The sequence below is a fragment of the Mustela nigripes genome, chromosome 17 (assembly GCF_022355385.1).
Source record: "Mustela nigripes isolate SB6536 chromosome 17, MUSNIG.SB6536, whole genome shotgun sequence".
Classification (NCBI taxonomy): domain Eukaryota; kingdom Metazoa; phylum Chordata; class Mammalia; order Carnivora; family Mustelidae; genus Mustela; species Mustela nigripes.
In genome coordinates this window covers 13,767,644-13,786,572 of record NC_081573.1, presented here as the reverse complement: position 1 = coordinate 13,786,572, position 18,929 = coordinate 13,767,644, and the positions used below count along the sequence as shown (strand labels likewise).

Genomic DNA, 18,929 nt, shown 5'->3' with positions numbered 1-18,929 from the left:
TCTGCACCTGGAGGCAGGCTGAAAGCTCCTCCACCCCCACCCCTCCCAGCGCAGAGAAAAGAGCCGGGAAGGGGAGCCGCTTTTATTCCGTCTGAAGTTTCAAACACCCTCCCCTACCCCCTCCCCAACACATAGAAAAGAGGGAGCGGAGAAGAAGGGGGAGAACGCAGCTGGTGGAGGGGTGAGGGCAGCAAAGGTGAGGGCTGCCTTCACTAACTCCCTTCCCCTTTCATTGGCCAGATAGATGGGAGACCTGAGGCAGAGAGAGGTGAGGGGCTCCCCATCTACAGGAGTCTGGATCTGCATGCCTACGCGCAGGGGGCCTAAGGCTCTTAAATGTGGACAAAAATAAGTTAATTCCTGGCGCAGAGTTCCTGGATGCCCGCTTTGGAGTGGGGAGAGCAGGAGATGGGGGTGTGAAGCTGGGAGTTCCCTAGCCCAAGGGTTCCCCAGCTCTTAGGAAAGGAGTGAGGCAAGACAGGGAAGCCGGAGGGGGTGGTCTCCCAACCTGCAGGAGAATGGAAAGGAGACATCACAGCACCACCTCCCCTCCATGGCCTGCTTTGGGGCCAGAATCCCTGGATGAAGGCTGTCTAAGGGGTCTGACCAGGCATCCCCTTTGGTCAGGAGGCCGCAGGCAGCGGCTACGCCTGGCGACTGGCCCAGTAGCGGTGGTAGGTGTCCTGGAAGAGATCCCGGCAGGCGATGTGGGCGCGGAGGCGGGCGCAGGCCAGGAAAGCCCCTGCCAGCTTGCGGTGCAGGGCGTAGGTCTCCTCGGGCGGTGGGCGCAGCCGGTGTCGCAGCAGCACGGGGATGAGGCCCTGCACTCGGCGGGCAGTGTCACCAGCCCCAAAGTCATAGGGGCCAGGGGTGGCGAAGGGTTCCCCCAGGATCATCACTGCCTCCACGTGGGCCTCCGAGAATGCCTGTGCATGGGGGAGAGCAAGAGGCACGCAGGGTGGAGGGACGGGCCTCCACTCAACCCAGAAGGGACAAACCCCCTGGTCTCCCTTGTCCTTTCAACTGTAAACACAAGCCCCCCACTCCCTGATGAGTCGTAAGCAGACTCCCCTCCTTCTAGAGCCCCTAGGCCTCCCCAGAATGGCCCTTTACTTCCTCTCAGAGTCTCAGTAGACAAGCAGCCCTCTCTCTCTCTATAACAAACAGCTCCACTTCCCCACCCCCAATAGCTACCAGCAGCCCCCCACTCCCTCCCTCTAGAATAAAATGGGACCCATTTCCTTCCGGTTTCTGAGTAGCAAAGCAGCCTTCATTCCCCCGACTCCTCCCTGGAGCCCCCCAGTAGAGATAAGCAGTCCCCAACCCCTCTCTAGTGTTTCCAACCTTGGTTTCAAAGCCTGTGAGGAATCTGAGATCCCGGGATTTCTGCAGGACCCGGTCTCTGTCTCCATTGGCTGCTGCCATCACCACCTGGGGAAATGGGTGTTTGGTAGAGGTCAAAGGCCAAGGGAGTGGGGTTCAAGGAGGGCTCTGGAAAACTGGCCTGTTACTCCCTACATTCTGGTCTACTTAAGCCCTCTCCCCTAGAAGCTGCTCCCTCCTCACCTTGCCCCTGTCTGTATCTCCTCCCTTGGGCCTGTTCCAGAGCCTGGCAGGGATGGAAACAGGGTAAGGGGCTGGTCAGGGGATTTTCCCACTTGGCCTAGAATGTAGAGCCTGCCTGGAAACTACAACAGTGAAACAGCTGGAGGAAAATAAATGTCAACTGTTATTCGTGGGTCCAAACACTCAACTGGACAACTATGTGACCATGACCCAGAACTCCATCTGAGGTGGCCACTGGGCCATCTCTGTAACGGCCTGATTGATGTCTGTCTCCTGCACTGGGCTTTGCACCCCCGAGATGCCAGACTTGTAGCACGAGGCCTGGCATTCAGGTGGCCCTCGGTGAACCTGTTTGGCAAAGAAGCACGTGGAGCACCAGCCATGGGGGTGCGTGGGGAAAGCAGGAGTTGAGCTGAGGGCGCGGACAGACAGAAGTGAGAGCCAGCCTGTCAGGGGTCCATCCCAACTCTGCCACTTGCTGGCTGAGAGATTTGGGGCAAGGCGCTCAGCCTTGGCCCTCGGCATCCTCATCTGTGGAGCTGGGACGATAGGAGGATTGTCCTCATGGAGGGGCTGTCGGGAGGCAGGAAGAGGTGTGTGTGGCGTGTGGTGGGCTGTGCCTGCATGTAGGGTCTGCCACGACCATGAGGAGCCATGACCGTGAGGAGCCACCGCTATCAGCAGATGGATGGTAAGGTCCCTACTTCACGGAACAGCAAGGCCAGGAGGGAAAACATTAACCACTTTCTCGGGAGGATGGGGAATACAGGATTCAATCTGACAGTTCCAGTCTGTCTCAGCTCCCCCTGCCCGAGCCTGTCTGGCCATCTGTCAGGCCTGTGGTCTTCGGGGACTGATGTGACAGGGCTTTTTTAGACTGGAAAAGGCTGGGGAGACCAGAGGAGAGCCAAATAGGCCTGGGGGCTGGGTTAGGGGAACACACAAGATGTCCCACCCACCCAGAGAGAAAGGCCTTGGCTTTGTGCATCAAGGGATTGGAAGAGAGGGCCCAAGGTGCCTCTGTATGTGTGTGTGCACATGTATGCGCACATGTGTGTATGCACAGGTTGGGGGTAGGGACTCCCAGCTTCTCTTTCCTGTCCCTATGTCAGGGGTGGCCCCACCATCCCTGAGTCCCCAAGCCAGAGCCCTGGGCCTTGTCCTCTACTCCCTTCCCTGGGCTCCCAGTCCCCCAGTCTCAGGAAGTTTTCTAATTCTGTCCCTCCCCTGCTCAAATCCCTTCTGGGAGTTCCCCCAGCACCTGGATAAAGTACAAGGTGCCCAGCATGGCTTTTCAGACTCAAGAGTGATTTGGCTCCAGCCTCATCGCTGGCTCCTGCTCCACCCTGCACCTGCTGGCCCAGTCAGAAATGAACTTCCTTTTGGTCCTCGAGGACTGACTATTCAAAGTGTGGTTCCTATACCAGTCACTCTGGCATCAGCTGGGAGTGTGTTAGAAATGCAGCATCTTAGGCCGGACTCCAGAGCACGATCTGCACTGAACAGGCATGGGGGGCCGGTGGGTGTCTCACAGACACTGAAGTTTGAGAAGCGCTGCTCTAATGGGAATATCCCTTCTCTCCTCTTGGCCCTTGTATGTTTATCAGTTTGGGATACCCTCCTTGCCTCTTCCTGATTGGTCTCCTTGTCCCTCAGGTCACAGTCCTGATGCCTCTTCCTCCAGGAAGCTCTCCCTGACCCCCTAGACTGGCCCAGGCTCCCGCTCTGGGCTCCTACCATCTCCTATGCTCCCCAATTCCAGCCCTGGCCGCTCTGGGTTCTTACTGTCTCTCCCTGTCCTGGGCTGTGAGCTCCGTGAAGGCAGAGACGGGGCTGGGTTAGTCACCGGGTTGGTATTGCCCAGAACAGGGCTTGGCACAAGGGGTTGTTAGAGAATGCTGAAACTGATGAGTAAAGGAGTAGCAGGCCCCCGTCAACTAGTCCATCTCAACAAATTAATGAGATGCCTTAGCTAGGTGGGTGGGAAGAACAGGCAGCAGATGTTCCTGAGGAGAAAGCTGCCCCTAAGGGAGCAGCCGGCCAGAGAGATATGTGAGTGTGAGGCTGAAGGCCCGGGACAGCCTGGGGTGTGGGGAGGTGGCAGGATGGCCACTGTGGGCCATCAGGGGCTAGTCAGGGTTCGGTCGGGAACACGGGCTCTGGGCCCAGGCTCCCAGAGTCTGAATCCCAGGTCTGCTGTCACCTAGGCCAAGTGATTTCACCTCTCTGAGCTCTAGTAACTTCATCTGTAAAGTGGGACTAAAAATGGTCTTAACCCGAGGCACCTGGGCAGCTCAGTCAGTTTAAGCCTCTGCCTTCAGCTCAGGTCATAATCTCAGGGTCCTGGGATTGAGCCCTGCGTCAGGCTCTCTGCTCAGTGGGGAGTCTGCATCTCCCTCTGCCCCTACCCCAACTTGTGCACCTGTCTGCGTGTGCTCTCTCTCTCAAATAATTTCTTTTAAATAAATACATTTTTTAAAGATTTTATTTATTTGGCAGAGATCACAAGTAGGCAGAGAGGCAGGCAGAGAGAGGGAAGCAGGATTCCCTCTGAGCAGAAAGCCTGATGCAGGCCTCAATCCCAGGACCCTGAGATCATGACCTAAGCCGAAGGCAGAGGCTTTAACCCACTGAGCCACCCAGGTGCCCCAAAATAAATACATTTACAAAAAAAAAAGCCTAAAAATGACCCTGACCCCATACAGTACTCTGTGGTTTAAATCAGTTACCACATGGACAGCACCTCAAACAGTACCTGACATTATTTTAAGGGCTTTTTATTTATTCATTATTACTATTAATATTATATATTATTTCTTAATTCCAGATACTGTACTTCTCCTTCTCACCCTCGCCTCAGTATCGGGCTTGAGGCCCTTCAAAGACCTCAGGGTTGGGGGGACTCACCTCGATGTAATGGTCTGTGAATTCCGTCCCAAATTCCCGGCTTGCACCGAAGTCCAACAGGGTCACCTGGGACAAGGGATGGTGAGAGGGAAGCTGGGAGTCCACCACCACTCCCCACCGGCTGAGGTTAGGGGGGACCCAGGTCCATTCTCACACTGTGCCCCTCATCAGAATCCCTGCCCTGCTGACCCCCTGGATTCCTGGCCTCCCATCTCCACACTTCTTATCCACCCCCATATGAAACTGAAGGGACCTGGCTTTGTTGATTCTATCTTTATAATAATATGTGTTAGGCATAGAAAAAAAAAATCTAAAGAATAATAAAATATGGGGCACCTGGGTGGCTCAGTAGGTTAAGCCTGCGATCAAGCCCCACATCCAGCTCTCTGCTCATCAGGGAGCCTGCTTCCTTACCCCCTCTGCCTGCCTCTCTGCCTATTTGTAATCTCTCTGTCAAATAAATAAATAAAATCTTTAAAAAGAAAGAATAATAAAATATGTGGGGAAAAAATGTACATCCAAAATCCCAGCAGCCCACTTAAAATGTTCAATATTATCAAACCAGGTGGAGCCTCCCATGGACCCTGGCCTGATCCGACCTCCTCCGTCCTCTCTTCCAGGGTCACCACTTTCCCAGGATTATCATTACCAAACTATTATTTTCTGAAATTCCCATGTGTGCATTTCTACATTCTCTACATATGTGTGCACCTGTGAACAATAAGGAGGCATGCTACTATGTGTGTTTTAAAACTTCATATAAACAGTATTTATGATAGTTATCCTGCGGCTTATTCTTTGTGTCCAACATGGTTTTGCAACTTATCCCCGTTGCTATGTGCAGCCCTGGCCCATTCATTTTTTCTTCGCTGTGTAAGGACTTCATCATGTAAACATATCAAAGTATATTTATCTGGCCAGTGGACACTGTGGTTGTTTCTGGGTTCTGCTATTAGAAACAGTGCCCGATGGGTACATGTATGAGAGTTTTGCTAGGGCAGTGGAGTTCACACTATTGATCAGAACCCACAGCAAGAAATACACCTTATAGGGGTGCCTGGGTGGCTCAGCCATAAAGCTTCTACCTTTGGCTCAAGTCATGATTCCAGGGTCCTGGGATCGAGTCCCACATCAGGCTCCCTGCTCAGCCAGAAGCCTGCTTGTCCCTCTCGCATACCCACTGTTTGTGTTTCCTCTCTCTGTCTCTGTCAATTAAAGAAATAAAATCTTAAAAAAAAAAAAAAGAAAGAAAAAAAGAAAGAAAGAAAGAAAGACAGACACATTGTTTTTGGGCACCAGTACCCAGGCACACCCAAATATAAGGTCAAACAAAAGCATCCTGAAATAATATGGATCCCTCCCATCTGTGACATACTGTTATCTTCTATTCTATGGCTTTAAAACAAAAGATCCTGTTGAGACACAATAAATTGATGTCAGGACTCATATCACCGCCCCTCTCATTCCAAGTTACAAAAATATTTCCTTGTGGTGTGAGCCTCACAGCGACACAGGCTATCTGTGCACTTGGCAAGGAGGGGGTGGCAAGGGACTGAGGCTGGGACTCAGTGGGGCCACATCACACTCAGCAAAGGGCTCAGACTTGATCCTGAGGTGGACATGGAGCTATGAAAGGGACAGTTCAGCCAGGTTTCTGTTTTCAAAAGATCCCTCTGGGGATGGGATGCATACAGACCATGTTAGAGAGCCGTTTGGCAGTCATGCTCACTGAGTCTTTCAATCCAAACTCTTACTCCAGGCCTTTGGCTACCCTGTGTCCTCTGCTGGGAACACTCTTCCCTTTTCTTCAGGTGGCCGTTCCCTTCTCATCTTTCTGGTTTCAGCTTTTTTTTTTTTTTTTTTTTTAAGATTTTATTTATTTATTTGACAGACAGATCACAAGTAGGCAGAGAGGCAGGCAGAGAGAGGGGGAAGCAAGCTCCCTGCTGAACAGAGAGCCCGATGCCGGGCTCAATTCTAGGACCTTAAGATCATGACCTGAACTGAAGGCAGAGACTCAACCCACTAAGCCACCCAGGTGCCCCTGTTTTCAACTTTAATGGCACTTCCTTCGAGAAGCCTTACTTGACCTCACCTACCCTGTGCCGGGTCAGCCATTTCCCTGGCTCCCTGCAGCCCCCTGTGCCTCCCCTGTCACTGACCACTCCAACCTGCGCTTCCCCATCATGGTACTAACTACTCAGTCATCACTGTCTGGTCACGGGTCCCTCCACAGGACTGGGAACTCTGAGAAGGTGATGATCAGGGAAGTCTTGGCATCACTGTCAAGAGGCAGTAGATGCTTGGTGTGTTAAATGAATGACGGGTGTGGTAGCGATGACTAACTGCCTTCCTAAAGCTGTTGCCGCTAGGGAACCATTGCGGAGATTCCATTTCCCAACGTTCCTTGCGCCTAGCCAGGCCGTGTGACCAGTTCTTACCAATGGAATGGTACGAGGGCGGGCAGCAGCGGAGATAATGTGTCACTGCTGGCAAAAGCAATTAGGCAGGGCGCTACCCTCTTAACCTCTCTTTCCCCCTTCACTGGAAGTAGAGCATTTCAAGGCCTAAGGGATGGTGCCATCACAGAAGGGAAGGAGCCTGGGTCCCTGAGTCACCATATGGAAGAGGGCCACTCCAGCCTGTCATGTGGGTCATAACTACTGTTGGGCTGAGCTAAAGAAATACAGGAAACTGTCTCTTAAAGCAGCTAATGTACCATGAGCCACATCATAGGGAACCAACCTGGTGGCTGGAGGCATCATAGAGGAAGTTGGCCCAGTTGGGGTCTGTCTGCATGAATCGGAACTCGAACAGCTCCCGCAGACACAGCCTCAGGAGCTGGAAGCAGATCTGCAGTGGGGAGCAGTAACAGACATGTCAGACCCGTCGGCCCCTCTAGAGCACTCTCTGGCCAGGAGGCGGACTGTAGGCCCGCCAGCCCTGCCCAGGGGCAGCGCTCTCCCTACTGTCCCTCGAGCCCCTGTACCTGGTTCCGGATGTCCTGGCTCAAGCTCTGGCACTGGTCCAGGGGCACCCCTCCGGCCAGCTCCATGCCCAGCACCCGTGTTGTGCATAGCTCGTTAATCACAGCTGGTACCCGGAAGAAGGGATCATCTGCCAACAACTGCCTGGGGCAGAAGGGAGGGGAAGGGACAGGACTTCAAGCTTCAGGCCCCTGTGGCCCACCTTGAGGCCTCCTCTTCCTCCTCCTCTGAGAAGTGCTCCCAGAACAGTCTCTGTCTTGCCTTCCCTCCTCGCACCTGTCTAGCTTGAGTGATGGCCAATAGCTGGCCAGACTGACATTCATTCAGACACTTCATTCACTCATTCATCAGATTATCTCCATAGTGCTACTCTGTGCCTACCCCTAAGCTGGCTGCTGTCGGAGCCCCAGTTACCATTTCCCTACTGGGAACACTTCTATGACTTCTGGTTGCTCCAGTATAGAGCTCAATGTATTAAGCTTGATGAACGTAATTTTTTTTTTAAGACTTTATTTATTTGACAGACAGAGATCACAAGTAGGTAGAGAGATAGGCAGAGAGAGAGGAGGAAACAGGCTCCCTGTTAAGCAGAGATCCCGATGCGGGGCTCAATCCCAGGACCCTGGGATTATGACCTGAGCCAAAGGCAGAGGCCTTAACCCACTGAGCCACCAAGACGCCCCTGACCATTACTTTTTCATCAATTTATTAATTAACCAACCCAAAAAAAAATTGCTGATATACCAATCTCCAAGTCCATAGTGATATTCATTGGCCACTCCTTGGAGGCATTACTTTGAATACTGGTTAATACTAACTTCTTCTTGGGACACCTGGGTGTCTCAGTTGGCTAAGTGTCTGCCTTCAACTCAGGTCATGATCCCAGGGTCCCGAGATCAGGTCCTGCATCAGGCTCCCAGGGAGCCTGCTCAGGGAGCCTGCTTCTCCCTCTACCTGCTGCTCCCCCTGCTTGTGCGTGCGCTCGCGCACACTCTCTCTCTCTCTCTGATAAATAAATAAATAAATAAATAAATAAATAAATAAATAAATAAAATCTTGAAAAAAGAAAAATACTGCGGCGCAGTCCTGGGATCGTGCCCCGCATCAGGCTCTCTACTCAGCAGGGAGCCTGATTGCCCCTCTCTCTCTGCCTGCCTCTCTGCCTACTTGTGATCCCTGTCTGTCAAATAAATTAAAAAGAAAAAAATACTGACTCCTTCTTGGTGTTTGTCCCTGAATGGGACAATGCGGGGTGACAGAGCAGTGAATGAGTTCTGGGCCTGCCCTCCAGACACCAGAGACCGCACTCTAACAAAAACACACACAGACCAATAATAGACTGAGTTCAGTGTAAGATTTGGGAGGCAAAGAATATGAGCAAGATCCATGGCTGAGATCTATGGGATGATTGGGGCTGGGGGCAGGGGGGGTGGGGAGGGCCAGGGGAATGATCCAGGATTTATTCTAAGGGCACTGGGAAATCCTGGAGGGAACGGGGCTACCAGATCCCCCAAAGGACTGCCCTGGCCCAGCCCACTTCATCCTCTTCTCTTCATCGTCCGTCGGTCCCATTTAGGGGCTTGTATTTTTGTCCTTGTTTGTAAAATCTCTGATGCTCATCCTGGGCCAGGCCTGAGCCAAGCATTTAATTAACACAATCCCCTTCCCTCCCTCACTCTCCTATGAGGATGCTGCTCTCCTGAGGGTGCAGATTCAGGCCACCCAGCCAGTTAAGGGCTGACCTGGGACTGGATCCCACTTCTGGGTCCAGGGCCCATTCCGGGAATCACCGCCCTCTGCTGTCCCTTCTCTCGCTCTGTATCTACAGACCTTGGCTCAGGGCACCCACGGGCCATGCAGCAGAGGACCTCCTGGAGTGTAATTAACTGCTGGACACCACAAAGCTTTGAAGATACAACCACTTTGTTCCCCTGTAATGAAGTTCATTCATTTTCGCTGCTATATGACATTCCGCTGGTGAGCGGACCGTCGTTTATTATATACCTTGCTGAATTCAATAGATTTGAGTTGGGTCTAGTTTGGGGCGACTGCTGCTCGGAGCGTTCTGGAAAAGGCTGATGGTGTATACCAGCCTAAGTGTCCCTACAACATCTGTTTAGCAAGGAGGGCGTTTACAGGGTTGCATATGGATGCTGGGCCTTAGTGAGGCCAGACTGTTCTCCAGTCTGGTTTGCTGATGGCAAAACCTCCTCCTTCCCACAGCAGATAAGAGATGACCTGGAGCCCCGTTCTCTCCCACCAGTGACACTGTCGGACTGTTAATGCTTTGTCCGTCCATCGGTGTGAGGGTATCTCATGCCTGCTGACAAATCCATCTCCCCCACCAGACTATAGTGGTCATGCATCCCATTTGAAAGATGAGAAAACTGACAAGAGAGAGAAAGTGACGTGCCCAAGCTCACAGAGGACACAGGGGATAAATCAAGTCAGAAGTGAATGGAGGGAGGAGGGATGAGCAAATGAAGAGACACAGGAGTTTGCTGGCTCTACCCCAGGCCTCCAGCTGCCAGTGGCTGTGGAAGGATCCACTTCCCACTCATCCCGGGAGGGGAGCTAGGGGTCCTGGGTGGCCCTCAGGGTGCTCAGCTCACCTGAAGCTCTGGGCACAAGCCGCTTCACGACGGTAGTCACACTCCCAAGCCAGTTCCTGCTGCAAGGCCCGCAGACTCTGCTCAGCGAACAGGCCTGAGGGGACAGCCATGTTGGGCAGGGAAGGCCATAGCCTGTCCCCATCATGACAGCCTCCCCCCTGGGCTTTCCATTCAGGGATGTCTTCTCTTGCCAGTCATGTCTCTCGCTGTCTGCCATCATCCCTCACACCTCCCCCAGGCCTTTTACCACATCATCTACCCACCCTCACTCACCTCCACTCCATCCCTCACACAGCTGCGGCCTCTCCTGCAGTCTCCCCCCTGGGGTCTCTTTCTCGGGCACTCGTGCCAGGCCCCAGGCATCTCTTTCACAGTCCCACATGCCACTGACCCTGTCTCTTTTTCATCATTTCTCATACTGTTCTCAGGGCCTCAAAATCTTACTTCCATGGAGGTCCCCTTCCTCCCCAATACACACACACAAGGTCCCGCTTACATGCCCTTCCTGCTTCTGTGGCTCTTTTCCAGACCTCCAGGCCCTCTCTGGATGCCCTGTGTGTCTGTTTCTGACACATTTCAGTGTGGGCTTCTGTCTCTGGGTCAGTCAGAATGTCTGTTTGTCTTTTTCTCATACGTTCAGACTGTCTGGGCTCTCCCTGCCTGGGTGTCCCTTCTTTCTGTCTCACACTCATGGACTTGCACATTCACCAGCGCTCACACCTAAGAGCACACCCTGCCCCCAGCTGGCCTCTCCCCACCCCATCAGCCCCACTTTCTCCCTGCAGGGGGTCCCTCCCGCAGTCAGGGGTGTAGTGGCCCCTCACCCTCGGGCAGGGCCACACTCATCTTGAGCACCGCCAGCAGGTTCTGGACATCACTCTGGATGCTCTGGGCCACGCCTGGGTACTGTGAGCAGGGAGGGAAGGAGGGCAGGAGTCATGCCTCTGGGACCCCAGGGTGCCCTCTCCCACCCCTGCCGCTCCCCCCTCCCCCGCTCACCTGGATCTTCATGGCCACCTCTGTCCCATCCCTCAGTGTGCCCTGGTGCACCTGCCCAATCGAGGCTGCAGCAAAGGGCACCTCCTCTAAAGAGGCTACCTTGGCCTGCCAGTCCTTGCCAAGCTCCTCTTCGAGAACTTTCTGTAGACAGTGGTTGAAACAATCATCGTTGCAGTTAAGAACAGGGAGATTTATGGGCTGGAACCTGTCCACGGTGGCTCTGGGAGGGGCAGTCATGACCCAGGGCCACAGGGCCAGTGAGCAGAGAGATCAGAAGGCAGGCAGGCAGCTCGATCAGGATTCTGCACCCTCACCCAGTCACTAGAACAGTTCGTGTCTTGGGCACTTACTTGGGGCTGGGCACTGTGCCAACCTACTCACAGACACAATCGCTTTTAATTAAGAAAACTAGTACTGGGGTGCCTGGGTGGCTCAGTCAGTGAAGTGTCTGACTCTTAATTTCGGCTCAAGTTACAATCTCAGGCTATGAGATCGAGCCCCGCATCAGGCTCTGCGCTCAGTGCAGAGTCCGCTTGAGGTTGTCTCTCCTCCACCCCTCCCCCACTGGCCCCACTCGCATGTGTGCTCTCTCTTAAGTAAATAAATCTTTTAAAATAACTAGTAATAGAGGCGCCCGGGTGGCTCAGTTGTTAAGTGGCTCCTTTCAGCTCAGGTCATGATCCCAGGGTCCTGGGATTAAGTCCCACATCGGGCTCCCCGCTTGGCGGGCAGCCTGCTTCTCCCTCTCCTGCTCCCCCTGCTTGTGTTCCCTCTCTTGCTGTCTCTCTCTCTGTCAAATAAATAAATAAAATCTTAAAAAAATAAAACAAACTAGTACTAATAACAGTCAGAACTTGCTTTCACTTGTGGTGTGTCAGGGTCCCTTTCCCAGTGCTTTACAAACACTCACTTATATAACCCTACAATGCAGGGGTTCCTATCACTATGGCCAGTTACAGATGAGGTAACTGAGGCACAGAGAGGTGAGGCCACATGTCTGAGATTATGCAGGCAGGACCGGGCAGAGCCAGGATTTGAATGCACAAAGTCCAGGCCCCTAACCACTGCACCCCCTGCCTCTTTGGCAACTGTGATGAAGCCCTGAGCCTGCCCAGGACTGCATGAAGTACTCCACGTCATTCTCTCATGTCATCAACTCAATAGCTCTCTGAGATGTGTGCTTTAGTGATGCCCATTTTACAGCTGGGGAAACTGAGGCTTCAGCAAGGAAGCCAGGGCAGGCTTCCCTGATGGGGCACTCACCAGCATCTGCCAGCGGGGCATGAAGTCGGCGCTCTGGCGGACGCGCTCGAAGATGCGTTGCAGCTGAGGACTGATGAAGCTGTTATCTGGGAAGATGGGGGTGTGGAATGAGGGAAGCGGTGAGGGAGGAGGCAGGGAGGGGCCCCTGTGGGGGGTATCTGAAGTCAGAACTTGCAGGTGGGTGGGAGTGCTGAAGGAGTGAGGTCAAGAGTCAGGGGTTGAGGGTCATGGCGTACCCTGGATGCTGAGCATTTGGCCGACCTTGAGGGCGGCCCCCCGCACTGTACACAAGGTCTGCACAATCCGCTCGGCATTGGCCTCTGACAGGAAAGGGCTGGAGCCTGGCCGGGAGCTGCTCTCTGGGGTGGAGAGAATAATCACTGGTATTACACCCACAGAAGAAGTCATTATAGCATCACTGCATAACCCCCAGGATGGCTAAAATGAAACCGACAATACCAAGTGTTGACAAGGATATGGGGCAGCCTAAACACCCATAAAGCTGATGAGCGTCGTGGCTCAAATCCTTTGGGAAGTTTCCAGTACAGCACATGCCTAAAGCCAATGTCACTTCTCTCCTAGGTATGTACCTAGGAAAAGGCAGATGTGTGTCCACTGACAGTTATCCCAAGATGGTTCACAGCAGCACTATTCATAATGGTCCCTAGCTGGAAATAACCTAATGACTGTCAACAGAATGAACAAAGGCATGCTGGGAGAGTCACAGAGTGTCTCCTACAGCACTGAATATACGACCTCCCTCTAACCACAGCAATACAGAGGCATCCCTCCGACAGAATGTTGAGCAAATGCAGCCAGATAAGTATGAGGACATGCTCTCTGATTACACTGGTATAAAGAGCAAAACCAGTCAAAATTAATCTTGGGGGTCAGAAGTCCAGAGAGTGGTTTCCCTTGGTGGGGATGAGTAGCCAAGACAAGACAGATAGGAGCTTCTGGAGGAGACAGTGATTCTCAAAGTATGGTTCTGGGAACCCTGAGAGTCCCCAAGACCCTTCAGGAGGCTCTGTGAGATCAAAACTATTTTCATAATCATATGAATGTTATTTGCCTGTTTTTCTCTCATTCTTCCATAAAGGCTCAGTGTAGTTTTCCCAGAAACTCCATGACCTGGGATGATGCCATTGCTCTGATGACTGATGGAATGCATGTGTGTGTGTATTCATGCATTCAAAAAATATCTTTTCTCCTGAAACTAATATTACACTATATGTTAACTAATTAGAATTTAAACAAAACTTGAAACAGAAAAAAATTGTTTTAACCTCTAATGCACTAAATATCCATAAATATAACCCCAAAATATATACAACCAGGTTCTTTGGGGTCCTCATTCTATTTTTTATGGCCATGTATTTCACAAACCAGATAACTCACCAATTTAAGGCATATAGTTCAATGGCTTCTAGGACATTCAGAGCTGTACAACAATCACCACAAGCAATTTTGGAACATTTTCCAGCCCCAAAAGAAACCCCGTATCTATTACCAGTCACCCCCCCATTTCTCCCAACCACCTGCTCCAGCATCCCCAGGAACCATTAATCTGAACTCTCTATGAATATACTTGTTCTGGACATTTCCTATGAATGGAATCATACGGTATGTGTCCCATTGTGTCTGGCTTCTTTCACTTAGGACAGTTTTCGAGATTCATCCACATTGTAGCAGCGATCAGCACTTCATTCCCTTTTCTTTCTTTCTTTCTTTCTTTCTTTTTTTTTTTTTTAAGATTTTTACTTATTTATTTGACAGACAGAGATCACAAGTAGGCAGAGAGGCAGGCAGAGAGAGAGGAGGAAGCAGGCTCCCTGCTGAGCACAGAGCCTGATGTGGGGCTTGATCCCAGGACTCTGGGATCATGACCTGAACTGAAGGCAGAGGTTTTAACCCACTGAGCCACCCAGGCGCCCCGATTCATTCCCTTTTCTAGCTGAACAGTATCCCCCCTGTGTGACTATTAGATATTTTGTTCATTTATTTCTACGCTGTAAGGGTGTGCAGGGATCCTATGGCCAAGTTTGCCAACTGCTATCTCAGGGTTTCCTGATCTGGGCACACAGATGTATCCATTTGGTGAAAATGAACCGAGCTATATGCTTAGGAGATGTGCCTGGCTCTACATGCAGATTATAGGATTATTCAATAAAGCATTTATTAAGCTTTTATTTATTTGATAAAAAAAATTACTGAGCTCTTTATCTAGCTAGGGCTCACTCTGTGTAAAGCAGAATTCCAAGTGTCTCTGTGGCTTCCCTGGCTGAATCCCCACAAGGAGCCCAAAAGTAAGAACTACCAATGCCTCAGTTTTCAAGGTGAGGAAGCAAGACATTCAGAGAGGTACAGAGCCTGGCTGGGGGTCACACAGCACAGAGGTGGCAGGGCAGGGGACAGACTCAGTTTGGGCTTACCTCAAGCCTAATCCTCCACTTCTACCCACCTTTTTATTTTGGGGAGAAAAAAAAATCCAAATGAACAGAAAAGTCACATGCCCAGTATCACGGACACCCGCGTATCCAGCTCAAACTTTTTTTTTCCCCCCAATTCAAACTGTTGACCTTCAGCCTCACCTGCATAATTTATCTGTGTGTATGTGCCCAAACATTTGCCCTTATTTTTCATGGGCCCACTTCATGCAGTTGCATACAAACTGTGCTAAAAATAAGGATATTCCCCTATTCAATCACAGTGCCATCACTGTGCCTATAAAAATGAACACGAATTCTCTCCTATCTGCTCTTCAGTCCAAATTCAGATGTTCCTGGGGGACAAAGGAACTCCCCAAAAGTCTTTGATAGTCATTTTTTCTCAGGCTGCCATTCTATCACGGGTCACACATTCCATTTGTCAGTTCCTATGGCCTTAGTCTCTTTTTCATCCAAAACATCCAACCCCATTTTTGCTTCTAGACGTGAGCTTGTTGGGAAATCTTAGCCACCAGTGCTAATCTCTACTCGTGTCTTTCCGTTTCTGTTGTCCACAGACACTGCCCACCCCCAGACACTCCTATTCTCAGCTTTCCTCTCCTGCTCTGAGTTTTAGGAACTCGACTCCCAATTCTTTTTCTTACACAACAGGCTTCTGCTCCTCATGACCCTGACGGCAGCTTCATGATGACCCTGAGACGGGGGTACATGATCATCCATTTTCCAGATGAGAAAACGGGGCTTGGAAAGGTGAAGCCACTCAGCCCAGGTCACGTAGCAAAGCCAGAATCTGAACCCAAGCAGTGTGGTTCACTCACTCACCTGATGGTAGACGTCCTCCCAGCAGAGACTTCTTGGCCACCTCTGCCAGTGCTCCTAGTCCCAAGCCCACAGCCAGTCCTGGGGAATGAGACAGGAGTCTGGGTGCCTGCCTGCCCCCGGGCCTTGTTACCTGACCCCCGACTGCTCTCAGCCTCTCCCTAAGCAACCTGTCTCCCAGCTCTTTGCTGGCAACTCTCTGGTTCTCTCTTGTCCCCAACTCAGTCTCTTACTTACTCTCTCCCTGCCCAGAGTTCCCTTCGAGGTGCGGCTACCTCTTTCTGCATCACTCTGTCCATGTCTGTCTCCTGGGTCAGCAGTTCTCACCCCTGGCTGCACATCTGAGTCATGTGAGGAGCTACAAGGCCCACCCAGGTACAATAGGAAGTTGAGGTTCTATGGTCTGAAATGAGCCTTAGAATTTATATATATATATAAATATTTTTTTAAGCATCCTGGATGATTCTACCATGCAGTTAAGGGTAAGAAAGCCCCGAAATGATCTCCCTGGGTCTCTGTCTTCCTATGACTCCCATTTCTCTGTTCACACTTTTCTTCATGCTCACCTCTCCTTGCCTAAGTTGGGTTTTCTCCGTCTCTCTGCCTCCCTCCACCTGGCATACCAGTTCAGCCTTCCTCTCTCTGTCCTTTTGATGTTATCTCTCTGGCTTTGATTTCCTCTTCCTCCTCTGTCTCTTTGTCAATAAGACATCTTGAGTCTCTGCCTCTTTCACTGTCACCATCTCTGCAAATCATCATAGCAGCATTTTCTGGGTGCTTGCTACACACCAGGAACCATCCCTGGTGCCTTAGACACATAAACTCATTTTATCCTTACAGAAGGAAACCGAGGCTTAGAGAAGTTAAGTAACTTGTCCAGAGTCACAAAGCAAGAGTATGGCAGAATCACCCCTGGAACTCTGGGGCAGCCTGATATCAAAGCTCTGACCACTGCATTTAACTTCCTCTTTATACTGTGAATCAGTATCATTAAAATTTGAACCATAATCCACACTAAAGAAAACATATGCATTATAACAGTACATATACATATATTTCATGAAATAAGAACTTCCTTTCTTTTTTTTTTTTTAAGATTTTATGTATTTCTTTGAGAGAGACAGAGCACAAGCAGACGGAGGGGTAGAGGAAGACAGAGAAGCAGCCTCCCAGCAGAGCCTGGGGCTCCATCAGAGGACCCTGGGATCATGACCTGAGCCAAAGTCAGATGCTTAACACCCTGGCCACCCAGGCACCCCATTCTATTCTTTTTTAATGCTGGTTGCAACCCCCTGAATTATTTCATGCAGACTGTGACCTGAAGTTTGAAAACTCCTGCTGCATAACCTGGCGTCAAGTCACTTCGCTTCCCTTTGCCTCTTCTATACGGTGTTTCCTCGTCTATATGGTGGAAATTAACACGCACCAAATTCAGGACAGAAAGATCGAGTGTACATGAGGCCTTGCACATTCCATGTGCCCAATAAATGTTACCTTCCTCTCTCTTTCTCTTGGCTTTGCAGGCCTTTGCCTTCCTTCTCTTTCCATCTCTCACTTCTCTCCCTGTCTCTGATTCACCCTCTCCCCCTTGTTTCGTTCTATAAACATGGCCTCCTCTGATCTAGGTTACAATCTCCCACAGTCATACCTACCCCCAAAGTTGGCCAAGCGGCTGACGCGGGAAGCAGGCACCTTGCGTTCTCGAGAGCGGTCGCTCAGCTGGGAAATGGGGAGAAGGTCTGAGGGTGGGAAGGTGAGCACAGCACCCAGGGAGTCCAACCAACCTGCCACCATACCCTTCCCCAAGCTTGGGAGGCCAGCTGCCTTCAGGGGGTGCTGCTGAATGGGTGGGAGACAATGATACCTGGGGCCGGGGTGTCTTCCTGATCCGGGCCTCCCGTATCCTGCGAATGTCCTCCTCACCCAGGCCTCTGCTAAGCCCATCCTTATGAAACATTTGGGGCCGAGAACCCCCACATGGCCCCTGCAAGAAAAGTGGATATTGGTAAGGAGTGGAGTACATGGTATCTGCGTGGCCCTTTTGGAGCTCCCCCCTCGTCATTTTACACCCTAAAACCTCCCCCAGCCTCTCCCCCTTGGAGACACCTCTCCAGGCTCTTACCCACCAGTGGGGCCCAGGCCCCAGGGCCCCACAAGGCAAACCGACAGTCCGTCCCAGCTGTCCACAGGTCCCCCGCAGTAAGCCCCCCACCTCCAGCCACATCGCCTGGGGGAGAAGGGAGGGATTACTCGGGTAGGGGGTGGCATTGACCTCCCCGCTTTGCCCTCGTCTTTGCTAAGGCCTCACATTTCTCTGTGCCCACCCTAAGATTCCCACCCACTAAAGACTTCCTTTCCTGTTTAATAGTTCCCCCAGTTTCTCCTGGTTCCCTCTCTGGTTGCTAGGAATCCATAGCTCTTTCTGCGCACCTCCCAAAACCCATTTTCGCCCTGTCCCACTCCCCGCCGTTGCTAGGGTCCTCCCCCGTTGCTAGACACCCACAGATTCTCCAGGGCTACCTCTCCACTCCTCTGAGCCCCCCTAGTTGCTAGGCACTGCCTTCCTTTTTGTTGCTAGGCACCCACAATTCCTACCCCCTACACCCCAGCCGCCCATTACTGGGCACCTCCCCCCGTTGCTAAGCACCCACTGTTCCCTGGATCCGGGTCCGCTACTAGTGGGAGCCTCTCGCGCTTCCGGGAGTCTCTGCACACCTGCCCCCTCCGCTGAGCTAGCCAATGGCGGAGTAGCACCTCACTGACTGGCGCGTAGCTTGCCCCGCTGTGCGTCAGGGGCGGGACTAGGGGCGTGGCCTGAAGGTGGGCGTTGGGGCTTGCTGGGACTGTTGGGACACCCCGGGAGCCGCGCACGTGCGTGCGGTTTTCTGCCTTTCCCCGCACTTCAGAGTGCCTTGTGCATGGCAGACCTTTCTTTACCCCCCACACCGTCGTTTTTGCAAACATCCCTTACGAACTCCGCATCTCTTCTCTGCACGAACATCTTGCCAACCTACTTTCTTATTTTTAAGCCCAACAGACTGGACGTCTTTCCTTTGAACACACATCTTCCCAGCAAACGTTTCCCTTGCTCCGGGAGCCCCTCCACTTTGCACATCAATCCTCTGCTTCAAACACCCACATGCTGGCACCCATCTTCTTCCCTCGCGCATATAAACACACACGCCTTGCTTGCCAACTGCCCCCCCTCATACACCTTCACACTCAGCCCTTTGCACACTGCTCCCCGCTTCTCTCATACACTCTGATCTCTCTCCGCTCCCCGCCCACCCGCGGGATGGTGTGAGTGGGAGCCCTCTGTTTCCTGTAGG

General features: G+C 51.9%; 1 protein-coding gene across 3 annotated transcripts; it reads right to left on the bottom strand.

Moving 5' to 3' along the window:
• Nucleotides 1–130: 130 nt before the first annotated feature.
• COQ8B (coenzyme Q8B) lies at nucleotides 131–18,330 on the bottom strand. 3 transcript variants are annotated; one of them, XM_059381384.1, is made up of 15 exons: nucleotides 18,248–18,330; nucleotides 17,723–17,827; nucleotides 17,465–17,584; nucleotides 17,253–17,319; nucleotides 15,604–15,681; nucleotides 12,571–12,693; nucleotides 12,335–12,420; nucleotides 11,072–11,212; nucleotides 10,897–10,978; nucleotides 10,073–10,166; nucleotides 7,463–7,604; nucleotides 7,219–7,326; nucleotides 4,474–4,539; nucleotides 1,345–1,431; nucleotides 131–926 (listed from the first exon to the last, which is right to left on the bottom strand). In XM_059381384.1, the coding sequence occupies exons 2-15, from the start codon at nucleotides 17,822–17,824 to the stop codon at nucleotides 645–647; spliced, it is 1,578 nt and encodes a 525-aa protein (XP_059237367.1). In that variant the 5' UTR covers nucleotides 17,825–17,827; nucleotides 18,248–18,330; the 3' UTR covers nucleotides 131–644. The 3 variants fall into 3 exon arrangements, with proteins under 3 accessions (XP_059237367.1, XP_059237366.1, XP_059237368.1); XM_059381383.1 differs by having other exon boundaries at nucleotides 18,252–18,329; XM_059381385.1 differs by lacking the exon at nucleotides 18,248–18,330 and adding an exon at nucleotides 18,121–18,200.
• Between the last annotated feature and the right edge of the window lie 599 nt (nucleotides 18,331–18,929).

What these genes read in the sequence shown, in the direction of transcription:
- COQ8B (XM_059381384.1), bottom strand. Translation starts at nt 17,824, where the DNA reads ATGTGGCTGGAGGTGGGGGGCTTACTGCGGGGGACCTGTGGACAGCTG. An exon ending in GGAAGACACCCCGGCCCCAG is followed by an intron (nt 17,320 to 17,464) that starts GTATCATTGTCT and finishes CCCATTTCCCAG; the next exon opens with CTGAGCGACCGCTCTCGAGA. An exon ending in GCTTGTGCCCAGAGCTTCAG is followed by an intron (nt 7,605 to 10,072) that starts GTGAGCTGAGCA and finishes CTTCTGCCCCAG; the next exon opens with GCAGTTGTTGGCAGATGATC.